The sequence below is a fragment of the Plecotus auritus genome (genome assembly GCF_963455305.1).
Source record: "Plecotus auritus genome assembly, chromosome: 9".
NCBI lineage: Eukaryota > Metazoa > Chordata > Mammalia > Chiroptera > Vespertilionidae > Plecotus > Plecotus auritus.
The window spans coordinates 10,156,691-10,179,958 of NC_137783.1; the positions used below are offsets into that span (position 1 = coordinate 10,156,691).

The 23,268-nt window shown below is 50.6% G+C and overlaps 1 protein-coding gene across 1 annotated transcript in view; it reads right to left on the reverse strand.

The window, feature by feature from the left end:
• VWA2 (von Willebrand factor A domain containing 2) overlaps positions 1-23,042 on the reverse strand; it is a 36,290-nt gene extending 13,248 nt beyond the window's left edge. The window contains exons 1-5 of the mRNA XM_080640822.1: positions 22,683-23,042; positions 12,774-12,835; positions 12,011-12,085; positions 8,999-9,132; positions 3,413-3,522 (exon numbers count right to left, since the gene is read on the reverse strand). Of these exons, the coding sequence (XP_080496948.1) occupies positions 3,413-3,522; positions 8,999-9,132; positions 12,011-12,085; positions 12,774-12,825 (371 nt within the window). The 5' untranslated portion in view covers positions 12,826-12,835; positions 22,683-23,042. The remainder of the gene's footprint in view (positions 1-3,412; positions 3,523-8,998; positions 9,133-12,010; positions 12,086-12,773; positions 12,836-22,682) is intronic.
• Positions 23,043-23,268: the final 226 nt, after the last annotated feature.

Genomic DNA, 23,268 nt, shown 5'->3' on the forward strand with positions numbered 1-23,268 from the left:
CCCATTCAGCCAACATTCCTCTGTTCTGATGAATCCTAGTGTCTTCACGCTTGGTGTCCTCAGTGACCCGGCAACTGTGGCCAAAAAGTTCCTTACGGCCCTTGCCCTGTTTGCTGTTTCTTAAGGTTATCCTAGGATGCACACTGCTAACCGTCATCCTCCCCAAAACAGAAGCCGACCGTGTGCAGACACACACAGAGGCTTCCTTCTCCACCTCCCGTGTCCTCGTGTGGCGCGTTCCTAACGCAGCTCTGTATTTCTTATGTCATGAAGAATACTCTCCCGCCCTTAGCAATGACTTTCACCACAGCTGAGAGGAGGATCCCAACCATTGAGGGGGTTGGGGTGGGAGGAGGGAGAGGTGAAGAAGGGCAGCTGGGTGGGGCCTATTGGACTGGCTAAGTCGCCTGGTCCTTCTCAACCTCAGCATCCTCCCTCCTAAAGTAAAGAGCTGGAACAGATACGCGATGATCTCCAAAAGTGACTTTTTGAACCAACTTGCTGCAATTTGCTTTGTTTTTTAGAAGAGAACAGGGCCAAATCCTTTGAGTTAGTCACCCAAACAGTTTTTGACTTTCAGTCCTAAACTTAATCCAACAAGCTATTTTTTTCCTGCAAATGTTAGTGTACATATAATGGATATAAGGTTTTTATGATAATTAAATATATCAGTAATATAATTAATAAACCATAAAATTCACCCTTTTAACGTATACAATTCAGTAGTTTTTAGTACATTCACAGACTTATTCAACCGTTAATTACCATTATCTAAATAAAAGCATTTTTATTACCCCAAACCAGTCACTTCCCACGCCCTCTCCCTACAGCTCCTGGCAATGACTGATGTACTTTCTGTTTCCACAGATTTGCCAATTTCAGACATTTCGTAAAAATGAAATTATACAATATGTAACTTTGTGTGTCTGCTCCTTTCACTTAGCATAATGTTCTCAAAGTTCATCCATGTGGTAGCATGAATCACATCATCCCTTTTTATAGCTGAATAATACTCCATTGTATGAATATGCCACCTTTTGTTTATCCATTGCACTTGTGTTATTTCCATTTTTTGCCCCTTATAAATAATGCTGCTATAGAACTGTATAGGGTATACAGTTCTGTGTGGGCATGTTTTCAATTCTCTTGGAAGCGAAGTTGCAGGGTCATATGGTAACTCTGTATTTAACATTTTGAGAAACTGCCAAACTGTTTTTCAACGCAGCTGCGCTATTTTATAATCCCACTAACGGGGAGCGTGCAGGAAGCAGCCAATCAATGATTCTCATCCACATCCCTGTCAACACGTGTCACAGTCTGTCTTTTATTTCAGCCTTCCTAGTGGGTATGAAGTGATATGTCATTATGGTTTTTATTTGCATTTCCTTAATGACTAATGCTGTTGAATATCTTTTCATGTCCTCATTGGCCATTTATATATCTTCTCTGGATTTCTTTTGGGATGATGAAAATGTTCTAAAATTAGATTATGGTAATCTATATATATAAAAGCCTAAGCGACCGTTACGACTGGTTGACCGAACGACCGGTCATCTGGTCGCTATGATGTGCACTGACCACCAGGGACAGATGCTCAACGCAGGAGCTGCCCCCTGGTGGTCCGTGCTCTCCCACGCCAACCTCCCGCAGCAGGCCAACCTCCCGCAATCCCTCCCCCGGGCCGGCCCCGGCTGGCCCCGGGCCTCTAGTAGTTACATAACTCTGAAAATACACTCAGAACCACTGACTTGTCCACATGAAATGTGTGAACTTTATAATATGTAAAGTATATCTCCATAAAGCTGTTTTTAAACAGTCAGTGTGTATAACAGTCCTAGGAAAGAGGCAGTAGGGAGAAAACTTTTTAAAGTACAGTGCTAAAAAATAAATAAATAAATAAAAATAAAGTGCAGTGCTAAACATCACTTCCCAGAGAGAGGTTCAGGAGGTCTGGGAGGGGGTCCAGCACCTGCATTTAACAGACTTCCCTCAGCAATACTGACCCAGGGAGCTCTATGAGCTCCCGATGAAAAGCGCTGCTCCGGGTGCCTGGGCCCAAGTCACGGGGGTGAGAGGCTATGACTTACTTGATAGGAAACCATTCTTGGGGGCCTCAGGGGTAGAGGGCTCCAAGGGAACAAGGCCAGTGTCGTTTTTACAAATAGATACCAAGGTGCTTTTCCCTTTGTACTTTCTTGTACTTGACTTGCCCCTCATTTGCTCAGGGCGCCCATGGACAGAGGAAAGGGCTGGGCCCAAGGGCCTGCGATGGAGTCCCTGGGGGTCCCTGGGAGTTGCTGCTGTGCCCAGTGTGGGGATGAGGGCTTGTGGAGAGCACTGGTGCCCCTACGGGAGCCTGTGCCTGGAAAGGGGCCTCAGGGCCTCTGCACCTGGAGGCGACGCCTAGAAATGGGAGCACGGACTTCTGTGGACACTAGTGCAAGGGGCAGCAGAGACCAGAGTGACCAGGGGCAAGTTAAAGACAGTCTTCTGTGAGCGCTTATAAAGGATATTATGTGTGTGTGCGCGCGTGTGTGTGTGTGTGTGTGTGTGTGTGTGTGTGTGTATAACACATTCAAATGCAGACATGTATATGTTTACATGCATATGCAACAAACACATAAAATATTTACACAAGAAATATATGTATGTACTAGGACATGTGTGCATATATACACATCACATACACACACATCAGCTGACCTGTCAGTAAAGTCATGGCCCCACTACATCCATCCGTTTATAGCAGTGGTCGGCAAACTCATTGGTCAACAGAGCCAAATATCAACAGGACAACAATTGAAATTTCTTTGGAGAGCCAAATTTTTTAAACTTCTTTTAACGCCACTTCTTCAAAATAGACTCGCCCAGGCCGTGGTATTTTGTGCAAGAGCCACACTCAAGGGGCCAAAGAGCCGCATGTGGCTCGCGAGCCGCGTTTTGCCGACCACGGGTTTATAGGGTGTGCATGTGTCTGAGCACACGAACAACTACTCATTGTTTTCGAGCAGCACTTACTCTTTAGACAGACCCCAGAATGTAAATATGTCATTTACACATGCTTTAATAAAAAAGACGGTCACCGAGCTGCAGCGGTCACCAAAGACAGACTGGGAGAAAGGGCCAGTGTTCTAACACTTGACCTTCACTGGCCCTTTCTCCCAGGTGACTGACAACTGCACATAACAGCAGCAAATACTTTCTTGGAACTTGCATCTAAGTTCCCACCTGGGGCATCCCCTGATAACAGGGGCAGCCCTGAGAGGGGCATTCTCAGTACCCAGCAAGCACAGCTGGGATTCTGGACACCCCAGCCCTCTCTGGGAGGCCAAGGGCAGGGCCAGACCCTTCAAGAGCGATTTTCAGAGCAGCCAGCCGCATCCTCACCAGGGCAGAGCCTGAGCGTACATACTTGAAAACCATCCTCTTGAGTTTCGTCTTCACTTCCTGTTGGGTTGACAAGGAGTCCAAGGGGAATTCCAGCCAAGGAGCGGAACTGAACTGGACCGCTCCCACCCTGACCTGCAGGAGGACACAGAGGGCCCAGGGGTTGAGTGCGGGGTCAAGTCACACACATTCCTAAGAGGAAAGACAGCCTTTCTCATCCTAAAGACCCCGTCTCCTGCCAGTTCAACAAACCCCGGAGCCAGAGCTTCCTCTGGTCTCCCCAAGAAAAGGTTCCCAAGACCAGGAGAAGAATCTGGAAGGAAACAGTCCAATCTGCCCGTGTCTGCACTGACAACCACCACCCCACTTCCATTCCCTCGACCCCCATGCTGGCATTTCGCTCGGCTGAGCCGAGAACGTCTTTATTAGGGCAGGGTCTTTGCTCACATGTACCGAATGCCTGCCATAGCAGCCTCATGTTACTGCATTTAATCCGCAGAAGCACGGTTCCTACCCACCTCGCTGATGGAGAAACGGAAGTGTAGAGAGGACACAGAGCTGGCCAGGGAGAGTGAGAGGGAAGCCAGGCCTTTGAACTCGGTGCTTATGATCTGTACGAGGCTCAGCTCTACGGCTCGCTCGCCTTCTCAGCCGCCAGCACAGCCTTCAGCAAAATGCTCGCTGACCCGACCAGGGTGTTGCAGACGCTAACCACAGCCACCATCCCTGCTGGCTCATCACTGCCCACAGCCACCACACACCCATCCTTGGTTGCAGAGGCGGTCAGCCCTTCCAAGCCTGCCCCTGCCCTGCGAGGGAGAGGCCAGCTCTCCAGACCAGAGTCAGATTGGGGGACAATCAGCACCCCAACCTGAGGCAAGCAATCCTGGAGCTGAAGTTCCCCTGCATGGAGGGAGGAGAGCCGCTGGTGATTCCAGATTTTGCAGCCTAAGTGAGGAGGTCACGTGAGGAAGCCCAAAGCCTTGCAGGACTGGGGAAGGAGAGCCGAGGAAAGTCATTCTCCGGACCCTGAACACACCAGCGTGTCTCCAGCAGAGAAGGCTGTAAACATTTAGGTTTCCTCTCCAGGGTCCAATCCCTGAACCTAATTCCTGGCTCTCCAAAACCACTGGAGAAACCGTTCTCTGTTACCAGTATTATAAGGAACCCTAATTCTGGCCACGCTTGCAAATGAGCCAAGTGATTCATATTTAAGCAATGATGCTGCCTTTTGCTTGCAACTTGAATTCCTTCACGGCTGATGCCTTCACAAGCCTGGTGCCTGGGAGCTGATCAAAGCCCTCGCCACACCAGGCGGGCTCACCTGCCCCCAGAGACCTGGCCCATCGGACTTGCCTCCCTCATGTATATACATGTATTTATGGAGTAGGAGCCACTGGCATCTAAGTAGGAAGAAGTCTTGGGTGGGCATGTGGGGGAATGGACACTGGAAAGCAGAGCAGGAGAGAAGCTCACAAAAAAGTTTCTGAGACGCGACACTTTTGAAATCTCCCTGGAATTTGGCAGGTGATAAAGGAAGGGGCATCTCTAACCAGTGGGGGGAAACATGGTCTAGTTACTAAGTGGTTTGGGGACAACTGGATAAACCTGCCAAAGAATAAAGGATAAACTGCAAGTGGATTCAATATTTAAATGTGAAAAATATAACCGTAAAAGTTCTAGAAGAAAACCTGGGAGAGTTCCTTTAAAACCTCAAAGCAGAAAAGACCTTACTACGACTAAAAATTCTAAAAATCGGACGTCATCCAGGAAAGACTGATAAATCTGACTACAAGAAAACTTCTGCAGGGCAACACATACCACGATTCAACCAAAAACATGAAGACAAAATGGAAACATTATTTGCAACTCATGTCCCGAGGCAAAGCGTTAGTTTCCCCACTATATGTAGAGTGTCTAGGAATTGATATGTAAAAGACTAACAATCCAACAGAAAAAAAATGAGTAAAGGATATGAACAGCGATCACAGAACAGGAAATACAAATGGCTCTTTAGTATACAAACCTGTATTTGAGGGCACCACACTCAGATGTAGCAAAAAGCCAGATACAATGTTTGCAGGGGGTAACCAGCATTCTCAAACTCTATGGTAAGAACATAAATCTTACAGCATCCGTGGGAGCGATTTATCAATATTTATTGAAAATTACAAATGCATGATGCTATTGGAAATTGATCCTACAGATATACATGTGTAAATGACATATTTACAAGCTCACAGTATATCTGTAATTGCAACTGTCCATCAACAGGGGGTTGGTTAATTAAACACTGGTAAATCCTTACACTGGAACATTAATCGGCTATAAAAGATAATATATACCTACATTAATGCCTATATTACCTAGATATGGAAAAATTTCCAAGACATGTGAAGAGAATAAGGCAAGGAACAGAACAGTGTGTATCACCTGCTACTCTCTGTATAAAAAGGGGAAGGGGGATAAGAACATATACACATGTTGCTTATGTTTGCGTGGAGTGGTTCTGCAGGGATGCTCAAGAAAGCAGGTAGGGGGACCGAGCAAATGGGAAAAGGAGGGACGCCTTTCACTAGACGTCTTTTTTATTAAAGCATGAGAATGCGTTACTTGGTTTCAAAGAAAACCTCCCTGGAGACCAACAGCTGGGTGCATTTACTTGAATTAAACAGGAAGGATGCAACTTCAAAACAAGATACAAACAGCGTGAGTCGGTAGCTAAGGCATTTAATTTAATTGGTGGTTTGGGAGCAAAAGGAGTTGCCTTTTATCTTCAGTTTACTGTATGCTCAGAAGCCAGCCCGCCCAGACTTCTCACCTCCCTGCTGTAATCATTATATTACAGCCAGGAAGTGAACTTCACAGCTTGCGCTTTTTTTTTTTTTTTAACTTCTCAGCTTTTAAGTATTGAGAGGAAGACTTCAAACACCTTAAACCCACCTCAACAACAAGCATCCATAAAAGCCTTAATTATAGCGACTTGAAAATGTCTTCCTGAAAACTGAAGTTACTGAAAGTAAAATCTCTTGTACAATGGAGATAAGAAGACGACACATCAGATCTCTCGTACATGGAGATAACAGAAGACAAAAAATAAGCAGCAAGAACGTAAAACCCGGAGCCACAAATTAGATGGAACCATCCGAAACCGCCCTGACGCCCTTCACTGGCATCCCAGCAAGGGGGCCGGAGCACGGGGCGGTCAGGATGCCCACGCACGCTCTGAGACAGACCCCGTCTCCTCTGCGCACCACGTCTGGCTGTGAGGAAGTTTCTCTGGGGCCAAGCCCACACACACCTCCCTGCACACGAGCTTCTGCCCTCCTTCGACAATGGAGCCACTCTGTACCCTCTTTCACTTAAAAATGAGAACCAGGTTCCCTCCTATTTGGAAATTTCCAGGCCTCTCACTGTTCCACTCATTGTTGTGGGCTGTCTGGTTTGCCAATGTCTAACCTACGAACGCCACGTTCTAGATGTGGCCTGGCAAGGCTGAGATGAAGTTTCCTGAACTCTGGGGCCCTGTGGGTTGGGACAGGTACTCCCAAGGGCACCAGCCATGACGTTTTTTGTTTCTCATGGAGAATCTTGAATTCCATCAGCACCCCCCACTTCCACATACACACACAACCCAGACATACACACACACACTCAGACACACACACACACACACACTCAGACACACCATGCCATGTTGTCACTTCCGATATGACAGCAGGATGTGAAGGCTGAGCCTCATCACCTCATCCTACCCAATGGGTAGGGACAGTGGTCGGCAAACTCATTAGTCCACAGAGCCAGATATCAATAGTACGACGATTGAAATTTCTCTGGAGAGCCGAAAACCGACTTCTGCGCATGGGCCACGAAGTTTCAAATCGCACTGTATGTGCGCGCCCGCACGTGGTATTTTGTGGAAGAGCCACACTCAAGGGGCCAAAGAGCCGCATGTGGCTTGCGAGCCTCAGTATGCCGACCACTGGGTAGGGACAAATGACCCGTGAAACAAGTCCTGAGTTGAGAGTCGAGAGCCCAGTTCTTCCACATTGAGCTTTCTTCTGAGATGGCTGGATCTTAGAAGATCCTAGGCAGTCACTGAGACTCTCTGAGCCTGTTTCCTCATCCATAAACATCCTCTCATCACCCAGACAGTTCTTCTCTCCCAACTTGCCATCTGCTGAGATCTCTCAGCCACCCCCTTCAGGACATACAACATCAATGCCACGGTCAACAGTGTTGGGTCTTTATGGCTGTTCCTTCATGAATAACTATGGAATTCTATAGGGAGTCCTTTCCTTTTAAGAGCAGAGCCCTGTGTGGAAGAGGGTGGAGACGGCGCAGGCACAGGCCTTGGCCTTGGCCTTGGCCCTGGCCCTTTTAGGGTCTGAGATGGGCTGACTGTACAGTTGGAACTTCCGGGCTGCTCTGCTACAGTGTCTTCAAATAGCTATGCAAGGTTGCCTGAGGTCCCGGGAATGTGCTCACTCTCCCGACATGACATGCCAATCTGGAGAAAATCTGGCCCCCATAAAAGGCCACTTTTGCTCCTAAATCCTAGGGATTTTTGTAGGATTAATCCAGGAATGTCATCTTGGAAAACCATCTGTGGGAGTATATTTAGAATAATTTTCTGGGTGAAAGGGAACAAGCCTTTGTAACTCTGATGGATACTGTCAGGGCTGCACACTCTGCCAGCCGTGTGTGAGAACGGCAGCTTCCTGGAACCTGCCAGGGCAGCAATGTCACCAAACTTTGGGTTTTTGCTAACACAGGAAGTGAAAACCGGTATACTTGCCGGAGGTTTGCTATTACATTGACTGCTGTTCCACTGCTCTTTCATATGTCCAAGGGCAATTTGTGTTTCATTTTCTGGGAATTGTCTGTAATGGTCATCACCCATTTTTCTATTGAGTCATTCCAAAATGCCCCTTTTAGCCATCAGAGCCACAGCGAGCACACTCTGCGGGCACTTAAAGCCTATTATGCGGGGCCAGGAAGAACAAGAAGCGAACATACTGGCTGGATCCCTCAGGCAGGAGTAGTTCCTTTCAAGTGTACAGAGAGGGTAGGCGGAGCTGCGCTTTGTACTGAGATTCTAGTCTCAGGAGGTAGTTACACATGCTTTCCCTTTCCCACTGTTGTGCAAATTCAACATCCTTCTAGTGGGAAACCAAATCCACGTGTTCACCACTACCCCATGAACGTGGATGAGCAGGTGCCTCAGGTCTGGCACAGTAGTCCCTTGAACTACTGTGATTGGTTAAGGGATTGTCATGTGACCTACACCTGCCCAATCAGAGCCCTCCCTGGGACTTCTGTCAGATGCAGGGAATGAAGTCCACTTTCTTTTTACTGGTGTCACTAGCTTCAAGGACAAAGCAGGGCAGCTTTGCTATGGGTGGGAAGGAAGCCAACTGTTGCAAGCAAAACTGAACGAAGGAAAAAGGGAGACCGAGCCCTTGGATCCCACTGCGCCTGGAACCATGATTCACCCCCTTGGTCTTTCCACTTCCACAAGCCAGTAGTGCCCTCTTTTGCTTAAGATTGGATTTCTGTCACTTGCAACCAAAGACATCCTAAATACAGAGACAGCAAGACTTGCACTCACCCTCTCGGGGTTGACGTCCAAAGCGTCGCAGACCGTGATCGCGAAGTGCTTGGCCCTTTCAAAGCTCCCTTTGCCGATGCTGTGAGAGCCATCTATCAGGAACAGGATGTCCACCGCAGCGGAGCACCACACAGCTGGGGAGAGGCGGACAGATGGGTGACCATCAGCTTCCTTGCAGTCGGGTCCCAAGAGGGTCTCACTCCCAAAGCAGAGAGGAGGCAGAAAGCACCCGTGGTAGGTCAGCTGCTGCTCCTCTTAGGTCAGCGAAGGAAGGAATGCTGGAAAAGATCCGGGCCAGCGGAAGCCCTCTCTGCAGCGGGAGGTACATGCCCACACGGGCATGATGCTCAGAACGAGACCCTCCCGTGAATGTCTGGGACAACGGGAGAGTCTAATCCAACAGCACTGACTTGAATCGTATGGCTGCAGAGGCTGCTGGGCCAGTGCGGGATCCTGAAGAGCCCTGGTCCCAGCCCTCGGGGACCACAATCTGGTCTGGGACACAGCCAGGCACCCTGGTCTATGAGGTCATGTTACCCAGGAGTTCAATACCAGCAGCACTGACCGCATCTTTCCCACACGCCGGGCGCTGCTTTAAACCCTTTATATGGACTGTTCACTTCATCCTTACATCCACCCCTAGTTGGCTATCTTTTAAAATATATATATTTTTTTCATATATTTTATTGATTTTTCACAGAGAGGAAGGGAGAGGGACAGAGAGCCAGAAACATCGATGAGAGAGAAACATCGTTCAGCTGCCTCCTGCACACCTCCCACTGGGAATGTGCCCGCAACCAAGGTACCTGCCCTTGACCGGAATCGAACCTGGGACCTTTCAGTCCACAGGCCAACGCTCTATCCACCGAGCCAAACTGGTTAGGGCTAAAATATATTTTTATTGATTTCAGAGAGGATGGGAGAGGGAGCGAGAGATAGAAACATCAATGATGAGAGAGAATCATTGATTGGCCACCTCCTACTGGGGATGGAGCCTGCAACCCGGGCATGTGCCCTGGTCCGGAATTGAACTGGGACCTCTGGTTCATAAGTTGATGATCAACCACTGAGCCACGCCGGCTGAGCGACTGTTTTTTAAATTTTTAAACAGTTTTGTTGAGATATCATTCACACATCATATAATTCACCTACTTAAAGTATATAATTTAACGTTTTTCTGTATATTCACAGATACATTCCATCGTCACCTCAGTCAATTCTGGAACATTTTCCATCCCTTCATAAAGAAACCCAATACCCTTTAGCTATCAGCTCTCTAGCCTCTCGCCTCCACCCCTAAGTTTTTACGATGCTTATTCCCACTGGAGAGATGAGGAAAGCAGGGCACTTAACATCCCCAAGGACAGAGCCCAGGGAAGCAGTGGAGCCAGGAATCATGTCCAGGCTGTGTGGCTCCAGAGTTCAAGGCCCACCTCACCGTGAAGATCCAAGACCGCGGTAGTCAGAGAGGCCCCGGTGATAGGGCGCCACCGGAAGGCAGCAAATGCGGGTATTTCCCCAGACAGGGAGGAGGGATGTGCAGGGCCCTGGGCGTGGACTGCTGTGGCTTGAGCACATGGAGGGGATGGTGGAAGAGGAAGGAACATGATGGTGGATGAGGCTGGTTGGGTAGGCAGTGGTCACCAACAGAAGACCTTGAAGTGTAGGCCAAGAAATGTGGCAACAGGTGAAATAAGTCAGTCAGGGAAAGACAAATGCTTCATGATTTCACTTATATGTGCAATCTAGAGAACAGAATAAATGACAAAGAGAACAGAAACAGACACATGGACACAGAGAACAGGCTGGTCCAGAGGGAAGGGGAGATGGGGGGACTGGGTGAAAAAGGTGAAGGGATTAAGAAGTCCAGATAGGCCCTAGTCTCAGTTTGGCTCAGTGGATAGAGCGTCAGCCTGCAGACTGAAGGGTCCCAGGTTCGATTCCGGCCAAGGGCACAAGCCCAGGTTGTGGGCTTGATCCCCAGTAGGGGGAGTGCAGAAGGCAGCCAATCAATGATTCTCTCTCATCACTGATGTTTCTATCTCTTTCTCCCTCTCTCTTCCTCTCTGAAATAAGTAAAAATGTATTTTAAAAAAAGAAAGTCCAGATTGGTAGTTACAAAATAGTCATGGGGATGTAAAGTATAGCATAGGGCAGGCGTCCTCAAACTGCGGCCCGCCGAGGACATTTATCCAGCCCACCGGGTGCCGCTGCCTGTCCTGCTTAGCAGCCGACTCGTCCCGGGCCCACAGTGCACATAGGAATTTGTTCATAGTTTTTTTTTTTTTAAACTATAGTCCGGCCCTCCAACAGTCTGAGGGACAGTGAACTGGCCCCCTGTTTAAAAAGTTTGAGGACCCCTGGTAGGGAATATAGTCAACAATGCTGTGATAACTACGTATGGGGCCAGGTGGGCACTGGAAATACCAGGGGGAACCCTTTATAAAGTATGTGATTGTCTAACTATTATGCTGTGCACCTGAAACCAATACAAACTAATATTGAAAGTAAACTGTAATTTAAAAATATATTTTAAAAAAATTTTAGAAAGAAATTTGGCAACAGGAATTTACCAAGGGTTTTTACCCAGGAGAGGGACTTGGTCGGGCCCCTGTTTTGGGAAAATGATTGGCCACAGCGTGAAAGGAAGATGGGAGTGGGGTGGACACTGTCTGCAGTGACGTGGTTTCCCCTGAGTCCATCACAAAGAGGCTGCAGTGGGCGCTTAGAGGGCTGAATAAAACATGGGCTTACTTTGCCCTTAACCCGTTTGGCTCAGTGGATAGAGCGTCGGCCTGCGGACTGAAGGGTCCCAAGTTCGATTCCGGTCAAGGGCATGTACCTTGGTTGCGGGCACATCCCCAGTAGGGGGTGTGCAGGAGGCAGCTGATCGATGTTTCTCTCTCATCGATGTTTCTAGCTCTCTCTCCCTCTCCCTTCCTCTCTGTAAAACATCAATAAAATATATTTTTAAAAAATTAAAAAAAAAAACACAAACAAACATGGGCTTACTTTTGCTGGCGGCTGAAATCTTCCCCAGGGTCTCCCTGCTCACTTGCACTTCCTGAAGAGGGAGCGAAGGGGGCGCTAGGAGAGAAGACACCAGAAGCAGTCACTCAAGGCAGAGCCACTCCACAGTAGTGAATGAAGACTATGCAGGGTCTCTTTCTCATGGAGCTTATATTGGTGGAGAAGATGGACACTGACTTCAAAAGATTCACACAGACACGAACTCACATCTGTGTTAAGTGCTACATCTCAGAGGGACCAAGGCTACAGGGGTTTTTAACAGAGGATCTGACCCAATCGGGGGTCCAGGAGGAACTGTGCTGGGTGCTGAAGGATGAGCAGGAGTTTACCAGGGTAGCAGTGTGGGGGTAAGGCCTACGGCAGGAGGGAGCAGGGTGCTGGGCAGGAAGGGGTATGGGTTGCAGCACAAAGGGTGGGGAGGGGGTCTGATCAGGCCTCTGAGAGCAATGGGACATCACTGGAAAGTTTCAGGCAGGGGATAGAAGTGGAGAGGGATCCAGATGTGCCAAGATTTGCCTTTTTAAGTGGTCACTGTGCGGAGAATGGGCTGGAGGAGACCCGGAGCCCATCAGGAGGCCGCTGCTGTGGTCCAAGCCTGAGGGGATGGGGCTTAGGCCAGGCAGGTGGCCGTGAAGTGGAGACACACAGAGGCATTCAACAGAGCTTCCAATGTTAACATCCACAGGATGTGACACAAATCAAAGCCCTCAATGCCTTAACCCTCTTTCCCCCAACAAAAACTTACCTCCCGCCAACAGGCAAATGCAGATGGCTTCCAGGAGCAGGACGGAGGGCATGTTGATGTGACTACAGGGCCAGGGCGAGAACAAAAGCAGCAGTCATGATCTCTGCGAGCTCCCCCGTCACAAACCCAAACAAGATGACAAGTGCTGGCCTCCCCCGGGGCACCAGGAGGGCCCTAGAGGCCCCTCACACAGTAACTCCCGTAGCCTGGAGAAGACCCAATTCCCCAAAGCCATGGGACACTTTACCCCAGTGACTTTGATTTTAAAGGACAGAGTCTAACATGTTCCCAAGACACCCTCCCTGCAAACCCACTCAGCTCATTCGCGGACTTGGGCAACGAGCAAGCCCTATGTCCAGAATAAAGAGACCGGGTCCCGGCTGAAGATCTGAACAAGCCTGCCCTGTCCATATTATTTACAAACAGCAATGCAGCTGAGGGAGAAACACATTTTTAACGTTTTGTTACTGCCTGATAATGCTTACAGGATGGGTGAACTTCAGTTCCAGGGAGCTTGATTATTTATCGATTTTTGAGGGAAGTACTATCAGTACTATCATGAAAAGCGAGAGCTTTCAATAAGAAACTGACTGTAACTTTGATTCCATAAGGAATCATGCACCTGAGATGCACTTTTTTTGTAATATATTTTTATTGATTTCAGAGAGGAAGGAAGAGGGAGAGAGAGAGAGAAACATCATGAGAGAGAATCACTGATCGGCTGCCTCCTGCACGCCCCCTACTGGGGACCGAGTCAGCAACCCCGGCATGTGCCCTTGACCAGAATCGAACCCTGGACCCTTCAGTCCACAGGCTGACGCTCTATCCCTCTGAGCCAAACTGGTGAGGGCGTCAGCTGCCAGGCTGAGGAAATGCATCACTACCTTGTCAGGCACAAAGATCTGATGCATAATTCAGACCATCTGAGGTTCTAGCAAGTGCGCATACCATATAAGAGCCGAAAGGGGTCGTACAGAAAGACACTTAGACGCCCCCCCGCCCCATACCATTTAGCAGAGAAATATCGAAAACTATCTCAATTGACAACAGGGACCAGAAATCCAAATTTTTGCCCTGTGGGATCCAATCCATTCAAGATCTCACCCTCTGCCTTAACCGGTTTGGCTCAGTGGATAGAGCGTCGGCCTGCGGACTGAAAGGTCCCAGGTTCGATTCCGGTCAAGGGTATGTACCTTGGTTACAGGCACATCCCCAGTAGGGGGTGTGCAGGAGGCAGCTGATGGATGTTTCTCTCTCATCGATGTTTCTAACTCTCTATCCCTCTCCCTTCCTCTCTGTAAAAAAATCAATAAAAAATATTTTTTTAAAAAAAGATCTCACCCTCCATTAACCTCACCCCGTAAGGAAAGACTTGGGCAAGCGAGGCATTGTCACATGTAGGTCCCACTCAGGTTTCCTTCCACTGAACTCACAGCACTGACACTGACGTAAGAGGAATCTCCACCAAAGAAAACCCCAGGCAGAGATATGGAAAGGGAACACTCAGGGGTGCAAGGGAACCCCAGGTTCTAGAGACGAGGGCCGAGAGAGAAGGTCAGTCACTGCGTGTGGCACCCACGGGTGCAGTGGGAACTCCTTCACCCGATGAAGCCCACTTGGAAAGGCCCTTCAACGTCTTAAACAAGCGCCACTCTCCTGCAAGTGAGACCACGGGTGACAAGGCAGGAGGGACGTTGACATACCTCGGGCCTCCTGACCTCCCCACCCCCACATCAATGATTCTCTCATGATGTTTCTATCTCTCTCTCCCTTTTCCTTCTTCGCTCATTCTCCAAACACATGCCCGATCATCCCCAGCAGCTGACCAACCCGCCTCCAACTTAACCTGCACCAAAATGCATTCTCCAACAAACTCGCACTCCCCCACCTCCCAGCTGCGAGAGCAAAACAACTCGGAATTCCGAGGATGTGCTGACAGGCGGAGAGCCACGGCTGCCTGGGAAGTCAGCCACCTCGGAGATGCAGAGCCTTCTGCAGAAGGGTTGAAGATGACCCAACTCACGTCCAGAAAGCTGCGATGGCCAGACCTTAGTTGAGGTTACAGGAAAGGCGAACAGACTGTCGGGGCGTGCTATGGGGTCAGTGCTTACCCCGGCTTGCTTGCATTCTCACCCACAGGGAGCAGGAACTGGGGAGTGAGAGGGTCACAGTACAGTGTGAAAGAGGAGACTGGGGGTGAGTGAGGCATACACCCCTCAGAGAGGAACAGAAGAGGTCACTGAGGCTCAGGAGAGGGAGGGGCCTGGACAGTCCCACACCTCGCGTCTCCAGCTCTAAACCAATGCACTTTCCCCTGACCTGCAGCCCAGGTCAGCGCAGGGACCCTGAGCCACTGCTCAGAATGCCTTCCACACTGAGATGGCACCCCTCTAAGTGACAACCTGACAGGCAGGGACCGCACCTGGCCCGTGGGGGCAGAGAACCTGCACCCTGAATCCACAAGCACCCGCTTCTCATTGGATGAGGTGTGACCCCACGAGGGACCGTGATTCCTCACCAGGAGGTTGTACCAGATGCTGCTAAAAATCCCATTTGGTCTGGCCAGTGTAGCTCTGTGGTTGAGCGTCGACCTATGAACCAGGAGGTCATGGTTCAATTCCAGGTCAGGGCATATGCCCGGGTTGCGGGCTCGATCCCCAGTGTGGGGCATGCAGGAGGCAGCCCATCAATAATTCTCTCTCCTTCTCCTTTCCTCTCTGAAATCAATAAAAACATGTATTTTTTAAATATATATATTTTAAAATATATATTATATATTTTAAAAATATATATTTTTAAATATATTTGCAAGTGAGACCATGGGTGACAAGGCAGGAGGTACGTTGACATACCTCGGGCCTCCTGACCTCCCCACCCCCACATCAATGATTCTCTCATGATGTTTCTATCTCTCTCTCCCTTTTCCTTCCTCGCTCATTCTCCAAACACATGCCCGATCATCCCCAGCAGCTGACCAACCCGCCTCCAACTTAACCTGCACCGAAATGCATTCTCCAACAAACTCGCACTCCCCCACCTCCCAGCTGCGAGAGCAAAACCCACCTCTCAGAGAGGAAAGGAGAGGGAGAGAGAGATAGAAACATCAATGATGAGAGAGAATCATTGATCGGCTGCCTCCTACACGCCCCCTACTGGGGGATCGAGTCCAGAAACGCAGGCATATGCCCTTGAGTGGAATCAAACCCGGGACCCTTCAGTCCACGGGCTGATGTTCTATCCACTGAGCCAAACCAGCTAGGGCAAAAAACATATATATTTTTAAAATCCCCTTTGATCTCCTCTCCATCCTGAACCTATGATGGTCAGACCTTACTCAACTGTATATTCAGCTTATTGAATTTCAAAACACTTCTGAAAAAAACAAGATCAAATATTCCAACCGGCCTGACCTTCACCTAATCTAGGTGAAAAGAGGAGATTCAGAATTGCGAGAGTGGGGGAGTCAGACGCTCCCCAGACACCATCCAGGGAGAACGGTGGCCGGAGGGGATCTGGGCGGCTAAGGGCCCACACGCTTCCTGCTGGCTTCCAGCCCGGCGCATGCCAGCAAGGCACTCCCTTTTCCCCCAAGGACACATTTTCTTTCCTTTCACTCCACACAGACGCAGGACAGGTCCCCACCTGCCACCTGGGAGCCAGGCTAGGGCGGGGCCTGTGGACGAGGGGCAGTGCAGGGCAAAGGTGAAGGGCTTCCAAATGCTACCGACTCCTTAAGTTCAGGATGGCTTTCTGGGGTCACAGCTTCTGACCTTGGGCACGCGCAGGACTCTGAGGCTCGGGCCTGCTAATATTTTATAAAACCAGGATTCTAGCTGCCTCCCCAGGCTGCCCTGAGGACAAGGTGGAAGAAAGTCTGGAAGGTTCCTGCCACACAGTAAGCATGGGCCCCTCCCGCTCCAAGGAAACAAACCCAAGCAACGTCATCTCGCTCTGTCACGCGCCCTTGCTTGCCCAGGCGAATGTTTCCAAGTTTCCGCTCACGAAAACAACTTGTATGTTGGCAATCTGCAAATTGATGCCAGAGGCCAAATGCTTTCTCGGAAGTGTGTGGATGGGATGGTCTGGCTCTGGGACCCCAGCCGCACTCCCTTCCCTGTGCCCCAACACAACCCTTACTGTGACCCAGCCCACACTGCATGAGACCGGTGCTTGCTGGGTAAACTGAGCACCGCAATGCCCACTGCCCACCATAGATGGGATACTTCTAGATCAATCTTTGTGCTCACTGCATTCTCTTTTGTACCAAGATGAACGAAACAGATGCTATTTCGAACCTGCTGAAGTAGTACTCTCTGTTCCCAACCAATCATTTCAAACAATCGGCTTCTTCTCCCCTCCTCACATATCAAAACTTTCTTAAAATACAAATTCAATATTCTAAATACAACCCTGTATCTAAACACTGAAAAAAAAAGTATATCCTATCTAATAAGAGAGTAATATGCAAACTGACTGTCACTCCAAGACACAATGTGGACACAAGATGGCCACCACAAGATGGCCTGCAGGGAAGGCACTTGTGGGCAGTTAGGGGTGACCAAGCCAGCAGAGGAGGGCTGTTGGGGGTAACCAGGCTGGCAGATGAGGGCAGTTGGGGGAGACCAGGCCAGCAAGGGAGGGCAGTTGCAGGAGACCCAGGCCTGCAGGGGAGGGCAGTTGGGGGGGGAACAGGCCTGCAGAGGAGGGCAGTTGGGGGGGGACCAGGCCTGCAGAAGAGGGCAGTTGGGGGGGAACAGGCCTGCAGGGGAGGGCAACTGGGGGGGAGAACAGGCCTGCAGTGGAGGGCAGTTGGAAGGGGACCAGGCCTGCAGTGGAGGACAGCTGGGGGGGACCCAGACCTGCAGGGGAGGGCAGTTGGGGGGGAAAACAGGCCTGCAGGGGAGGGCAGTTGTGGGCGATCAGGCCAGCAGGGAGAAAAGTTAGGGGTGACTGGGCCGGCAGAAAAGGGCAGTTGGGGGAGACCAGGCCAGCAGGGGAGGGCAGTTGGGGGGACCAGGCCTGCCGGGGAGGGCTGTTGGGGGGTGGGAAAGGCCTGCAGGGGAGGGCAGATAGGGGTGACCAGGCCTGCAGGGGAGGGCAGTTAGGGGTGACCAGGCCAGCAGGGGAGGGCAGTTGGGGGCGACCAGGCCTGCAGGGGAGACAGTTAGGGGTGACCAGACCTGCAGGGGAGGACAGTTAGGGGTGACCAGGCTGGCAGGGGAGGGCAGTTAGGGGCAATCGGGCCAGCTGGGGAGCAGTTAGGCGTCGATCAGGCTGGCAGGGAAGTGGTTAGGGGGTGATCAGGCTGGCAGGCAGAAGTGGTTAGGGGCAAACAGGCAGAAGCAGCCAAGCGGTTGGGAGCCAGCAGACCTAGATTGTGAGAGGGATGTCTGACTGCCCATTTAGGCCTGATCCCACTAAACGGGCAGTCAGACATCCCTCAAGAGGTCCCAGATTGGAGAAGGTGCAGGCTGGGCTGAGGGACACCCCCCCTCCCTGTGCACGAATTTCGTGCACCGGGCCTCTAGTATATATATAATTTTATTGATTTCAGAGAGGAAGGGAGAGGGAGATAGAAACATCAACGATGAGAGAGAACCACTGATTGGCTGCCTCCTACACACCCCCTACTGGGGATGGAGCCCGCAATCCTGGCATGTGCCCTTGACCGGAATCGAACTCGGGACCCTTCAAGTCCGCAGGCCGACGCTCTATCCACTGAGCCAAACCAGCTAGGGCGAAACACCTTTTTCAAAGAATGAATTCCACAGTGAAATTGCCCAGCTACTACCATCAAGTGGGTATTTATTGTGTGCCTAATGCCGGGCTCCATACGTTTGTGTCTTCTCTCCCCTAATCCATGCAGTCAGCCAATGAGAACATTATTCCCATTTTACAGATGAGAAAATTGAGGCATGGAGAAGTTAGGTGGTTTGTACCAGGTTATACAGCAAATAAGAGCATCCGACTCCATCCTGGCCTCTGGGGGGGTCTGTTCAACCCATCACCTTCCTGATGTTGGGGAATCAGGAGAGAGGAACAGGAGTATAACTAAAATTCTGCCACCCCTGAGTCCTGCCCATTGCCAGTTTCCCACCCAGCTCATACCCTGCCAGCAACTGCCACAGTGGAGCACATGAGAAGATTCCCAGAGCGCTCCGCATTCTTTTACAAAGTAGTCAGGGGTAGCCTGCGACCCAGGGCAGAAACAGACTATTCGCTCCCAGGTGAACCCTGTCAAGCTTTCTCCATTACATTAGCCTCCGTCTTCGCCTTTGTTCCTTTCTGTTCCATTACTCATGCCAATCCCGTGCATCATTCCTGGCATCGGGGACTCACACATGGACTTAGATGCCCCCCAGCCCCCAATCTTTTCGTCTGACTGTTGTCTGCAAATCCTGATTCCACACAGCACCCGCATTTGGGGACAGTGAGTGGGTTTGCTGCAGGGCACACCAAACACAGGAAAGAAACCAAGGCCAAACAAGGATCCTTTTGAAAAACCAGGGAGGACTGGTGATAGCTACAGGCAGTTTTGCAGGACAATGCCCGCCTTCTCCTCTAAGATCGGAAATAAATGACTGCAGGGTGAAACGAGAAACCACTTCCACCTCCTTACAAAACGCAATTCCAAACCCGAATATTAGATTAGCCCTTAGCAGCCTCCTCTCAATGGGCCAGGATGGAAACCTGAACCCTTTGTAAGATCAGTCATCGCCTGAACAGGAAGACTAAAATCAATCAAAGGTAGGACTCTCCGGCCAGGAAGCCATTGGTGTCTTTTGCTATAACAATGATCTTTCTTGCCCATTTATTTGGCCAAACGCCTGGCTCCATGTCTAGGGAAGTGGACAGCACATTTTTAGTTTGATGAGGCAGGGAAAACATTTTAAAAGCTGCTCGGGGTAAGTAATGCTTCCCCTAAAAGAATCGCAAATTTTCAGAACCCAACAGTCTGACAACCAGAAGTCAGCACTTGGGGACAATGTGCTGTTTGGATTCCCTGGACGGTTGGGGAGAGAGCTGGGCAGATGGGCATAAATCGCAGAGCCTCCCACACTCACCCCACCTGCTAAGAGATATTTTTAGCCAAAAGGGATTTTAATGATTGTTTTGATGATCTTTGAAAATCCCAAATTCACTGCCTTGGGACTCTGGGAGGCACACACACAGGACCGGAGGCCCAGAGACCAAATTCCAGCCTAGCTCTGCTGGTAACCAGCTGGGAGACTCTGCCAACAACGTCCCCTGACTCGGTTCACGCAGCTGTCAAATGGGGAGGGGATCTGTTTCACTAAGTCACGCTGTGGTGTGAAGATCCTATCAAATAGTGCGTGAACATCTACTTGGTGAAACACTTTCTAAATGTACGAGGGTAAAAGATGATCATTACACACATGAACTTCATGAAACACCACGCATGCCCCCGTGGGGTAGGCATGACCATTTCCATTGGACATGAAAATGGTCTTGGGAGAAGCTGCGGCCCGAGGTCCCAGAGCTAGCGAACCGCAAGCTTGATGTCAAGTCGAGGTCTCCTGACTGCGGACAGCTCGCTGTTGACAAGAAGCGTGCAGTGCAGAGATGACAACCGAAGAGCCCTCATGGGACATCAGGAGCCCTGAGCGTGAGCCTCCCAGGTCAATTCCTTCACTTCAGTCTCTCAGTTTCCTGTTTACCTGGGAAGGCTGCTGGCAGGATCCCACGAGACCACATTGCAAGAGCCCCCTGGGCCAGGGCAGTTTCCTCAATGGAGATCAGGGACTCTGGATCAGGAAAGGAAGTGAGGGCTCAAAGACAGGGGTCAGACTCAGGGAAGCCCTGCAGGTAATTTTGCAGGTGGGAAGCAAGCCGTCTAGAGCTGTTCAGAAGGTAACAGGGTAAATTAAGGGAGAACTTCAAGTGTATTCAGCTGTCCTACAGGGCTGGCTTGGGATGATGCTGAAATGGGGGTGTTGCCTGGATACTCTTCCTTGTGAGGGTCCCCAAGAGACCCCCCCACAGCCTTGTAGATGGCGGGAGGAATTATTTTTTATATCCTTGTGAGATAAAATAAAATGTTAGCCACCTGAAACTAACACAGAATACTGAATGTAAACTAATTGGGGGTTGTGGGGGGGAATTAGCTATCCTGTTACAGTCCTCCCAATTAAAACAACTTTTCCACTGATATGTCAAGTACAGAAGTTTGAGGACTGCCCTAGCCAGTTTTGCTCAGTGGATAAAGCGCTGGCCTGTGGACCAAAGGGTCCCGGGTTCAATTCCGGTCAAAGACATGTACCTCGGTTGTAGGCTCAATCCCTGGCCCTGGTTGGATTACATGAGGGAGGCAACCAATTGTTGTGTCTCTCTCACATCGATGTTTCTCTCTCTCTTCTCTCCCGCTCCCTTCCACTCTCTCTAAAATTCAATGGAAAAATATCCTTGGGAGAGGATTAACAACAACAAAAAAAGTTTGAGGACCACTGTTCTAAAATACCTCACCGTGTTGCTGACCCCTCCATTGGTATAATTGTAAGAAATGTCATTTATATAACCTGGTGGGGATCATCTTAACCAAACCTGGTGGGGACAATCTTAACAAAAGATTTTACATTTGCAGCAATAGTTTATCCCGTGGCATCACTTGCCGCTTAATGACTGCGCCATTTTTGAAGCTCATTACAAACCCAGGAGTGTGGGTTCCTCCACGGCTTTCCCATTTGCCCTTGGGCAGTCTCCATCCTCTCTGAGTCTGTTTCCTCATCTGTAAACACATGGGCATCTGACTATAATTCATTCCAGAGGACCTGAGTTTCTGAGTCAATGGTGGGGGGGGGGGGGCGGGGAGGAGGGGAGCTACTTCAAGCTCTGGATGGCAAACCAAAAACCAGATTTCAAGAAAAATACATCACTGATGGTCTTCAGTCAGACAGACAGGTATGATAAAGGAAGGAAGTCCCTCCCCTCTCTGCCTGGGATTTGCCTGGGGACCTAGTCTGGGAAATTCTTACACAGAGTTTGGCTCTGGGCTGGATGTCTACAAAGGAAGAGAACTGGCCAGAGCCCACCCGGAAAAGGGCTCCGTGGGCTTTGTGCCCCCACCAGCCAGTAAGAATGGCTGCAGGCGGCTGAAGGCCAGCAGCCTTACCAACAGGCTCCCGTGGCCATTGCCAACGGCAGTGCCACCGCTCTCACGTCTCTCTCTGACTTGCTCCTTCTCTTTTCTCGATAAATGCACATTTCTTAGTGCAATGTCACCCTGAGCTTAGATTTTTAGACCTCAATTTATAAAACACAGGTTCTAGGGTTTTTGTTGTTTTTTAATTAAAAGACCTCATACTCTGAAAACTGCAAAGTTCCAATTCATTTCCAAGACAGCAAACACACTGCCTGGTACCCCCGCTGAAAGGCCCCTCTCAGCCGGACAGCTACTGGTTTAACAATGAAAGGTGCCCTCCTCCCTTCTGGGTGCCCACCATGTTTTTAAACAGACGCTCTCTGGCAAGTTTCAAAGGTGCAACTCTGATACTCCCCCTATGGTCCCAGCAGGTGAGTAAGCCTGGGTCAGGTGATGATGGTGGTGCGAAATCACCATGGAGGACAACCCCCCTGGACTTCCCATCGCCCAAGGGCGAGTGTCTGGGGGCAGCGGGCCCCTCTCTGGCTCGGCTTGCAGAGCCTTCGCTGGAGGGGTCTGGGGAGAAGGGGGGACGCGGGGAGGGCACTCAGCTGTCTGGGAAAACTGCACCTGAGTAACCAGAACACGTGCGGATGCTCTGTAATGGGTGGTGGTGGAAGGGGAGGCGCTTAGGCATGTCCCCAAAGCCTTGATTCAGAAGACAAGCTCCTTCTGTGACTGCCAAGCAGCTGGGGTTTAGTATGTGGTTCCCTCCTCCACCCGCAGCCACCCAAGCGCTGTACCCTTACCTGCGGTTCTTGCCCTTGAGCTCCACGCTCCTGTGCCCAGGACCAAGGGAGGGGTCGCTGTGGGGCTCGCTGCGCGCACCGTCCCAAGACCCCGGCCGGTTCGCCCGGGGCAGCGGGCGCCAGGTACGCTCTTCCCCGGGACGCCGCCTGCCCGGAGAGGCGCGCGGGCCCCGCGGCCGCGCTAGGTGAACGCAGACAATGCCGAACAAAGCCCGCAAGCACGGTCTACGCGCTCCAGGTGGGGCGACGGGAGGTCGAGCCGGCCCGTCTCCGGGGAGCGCGAATAAGTAACCGGCGCCCTTTCGGTGGACGCTAGCGCGGCCCAGCCACCAGGGCTCCTGCGGCGCTGAGACAGCTCTGGGCTCTGACTCCCCAGGACCAGCGCGGCGAGGAGCGCACGGCGGGACCGGACGCCGAGGCGGCTTGCTGGTCCGGGCCGGTGCGGCTTGGGCCAGGGGGCGCTGCAGGCCCGCGGAGAGCGCCCCGTGGGAGCCACGTGGAGCACCTGTAGTTCCGAGCAACGGAAGGCGGAGAACACGGCGCGGGCGGCGCACCGGGCGCTTCTGGGAACCCCGCCCGCATCGCA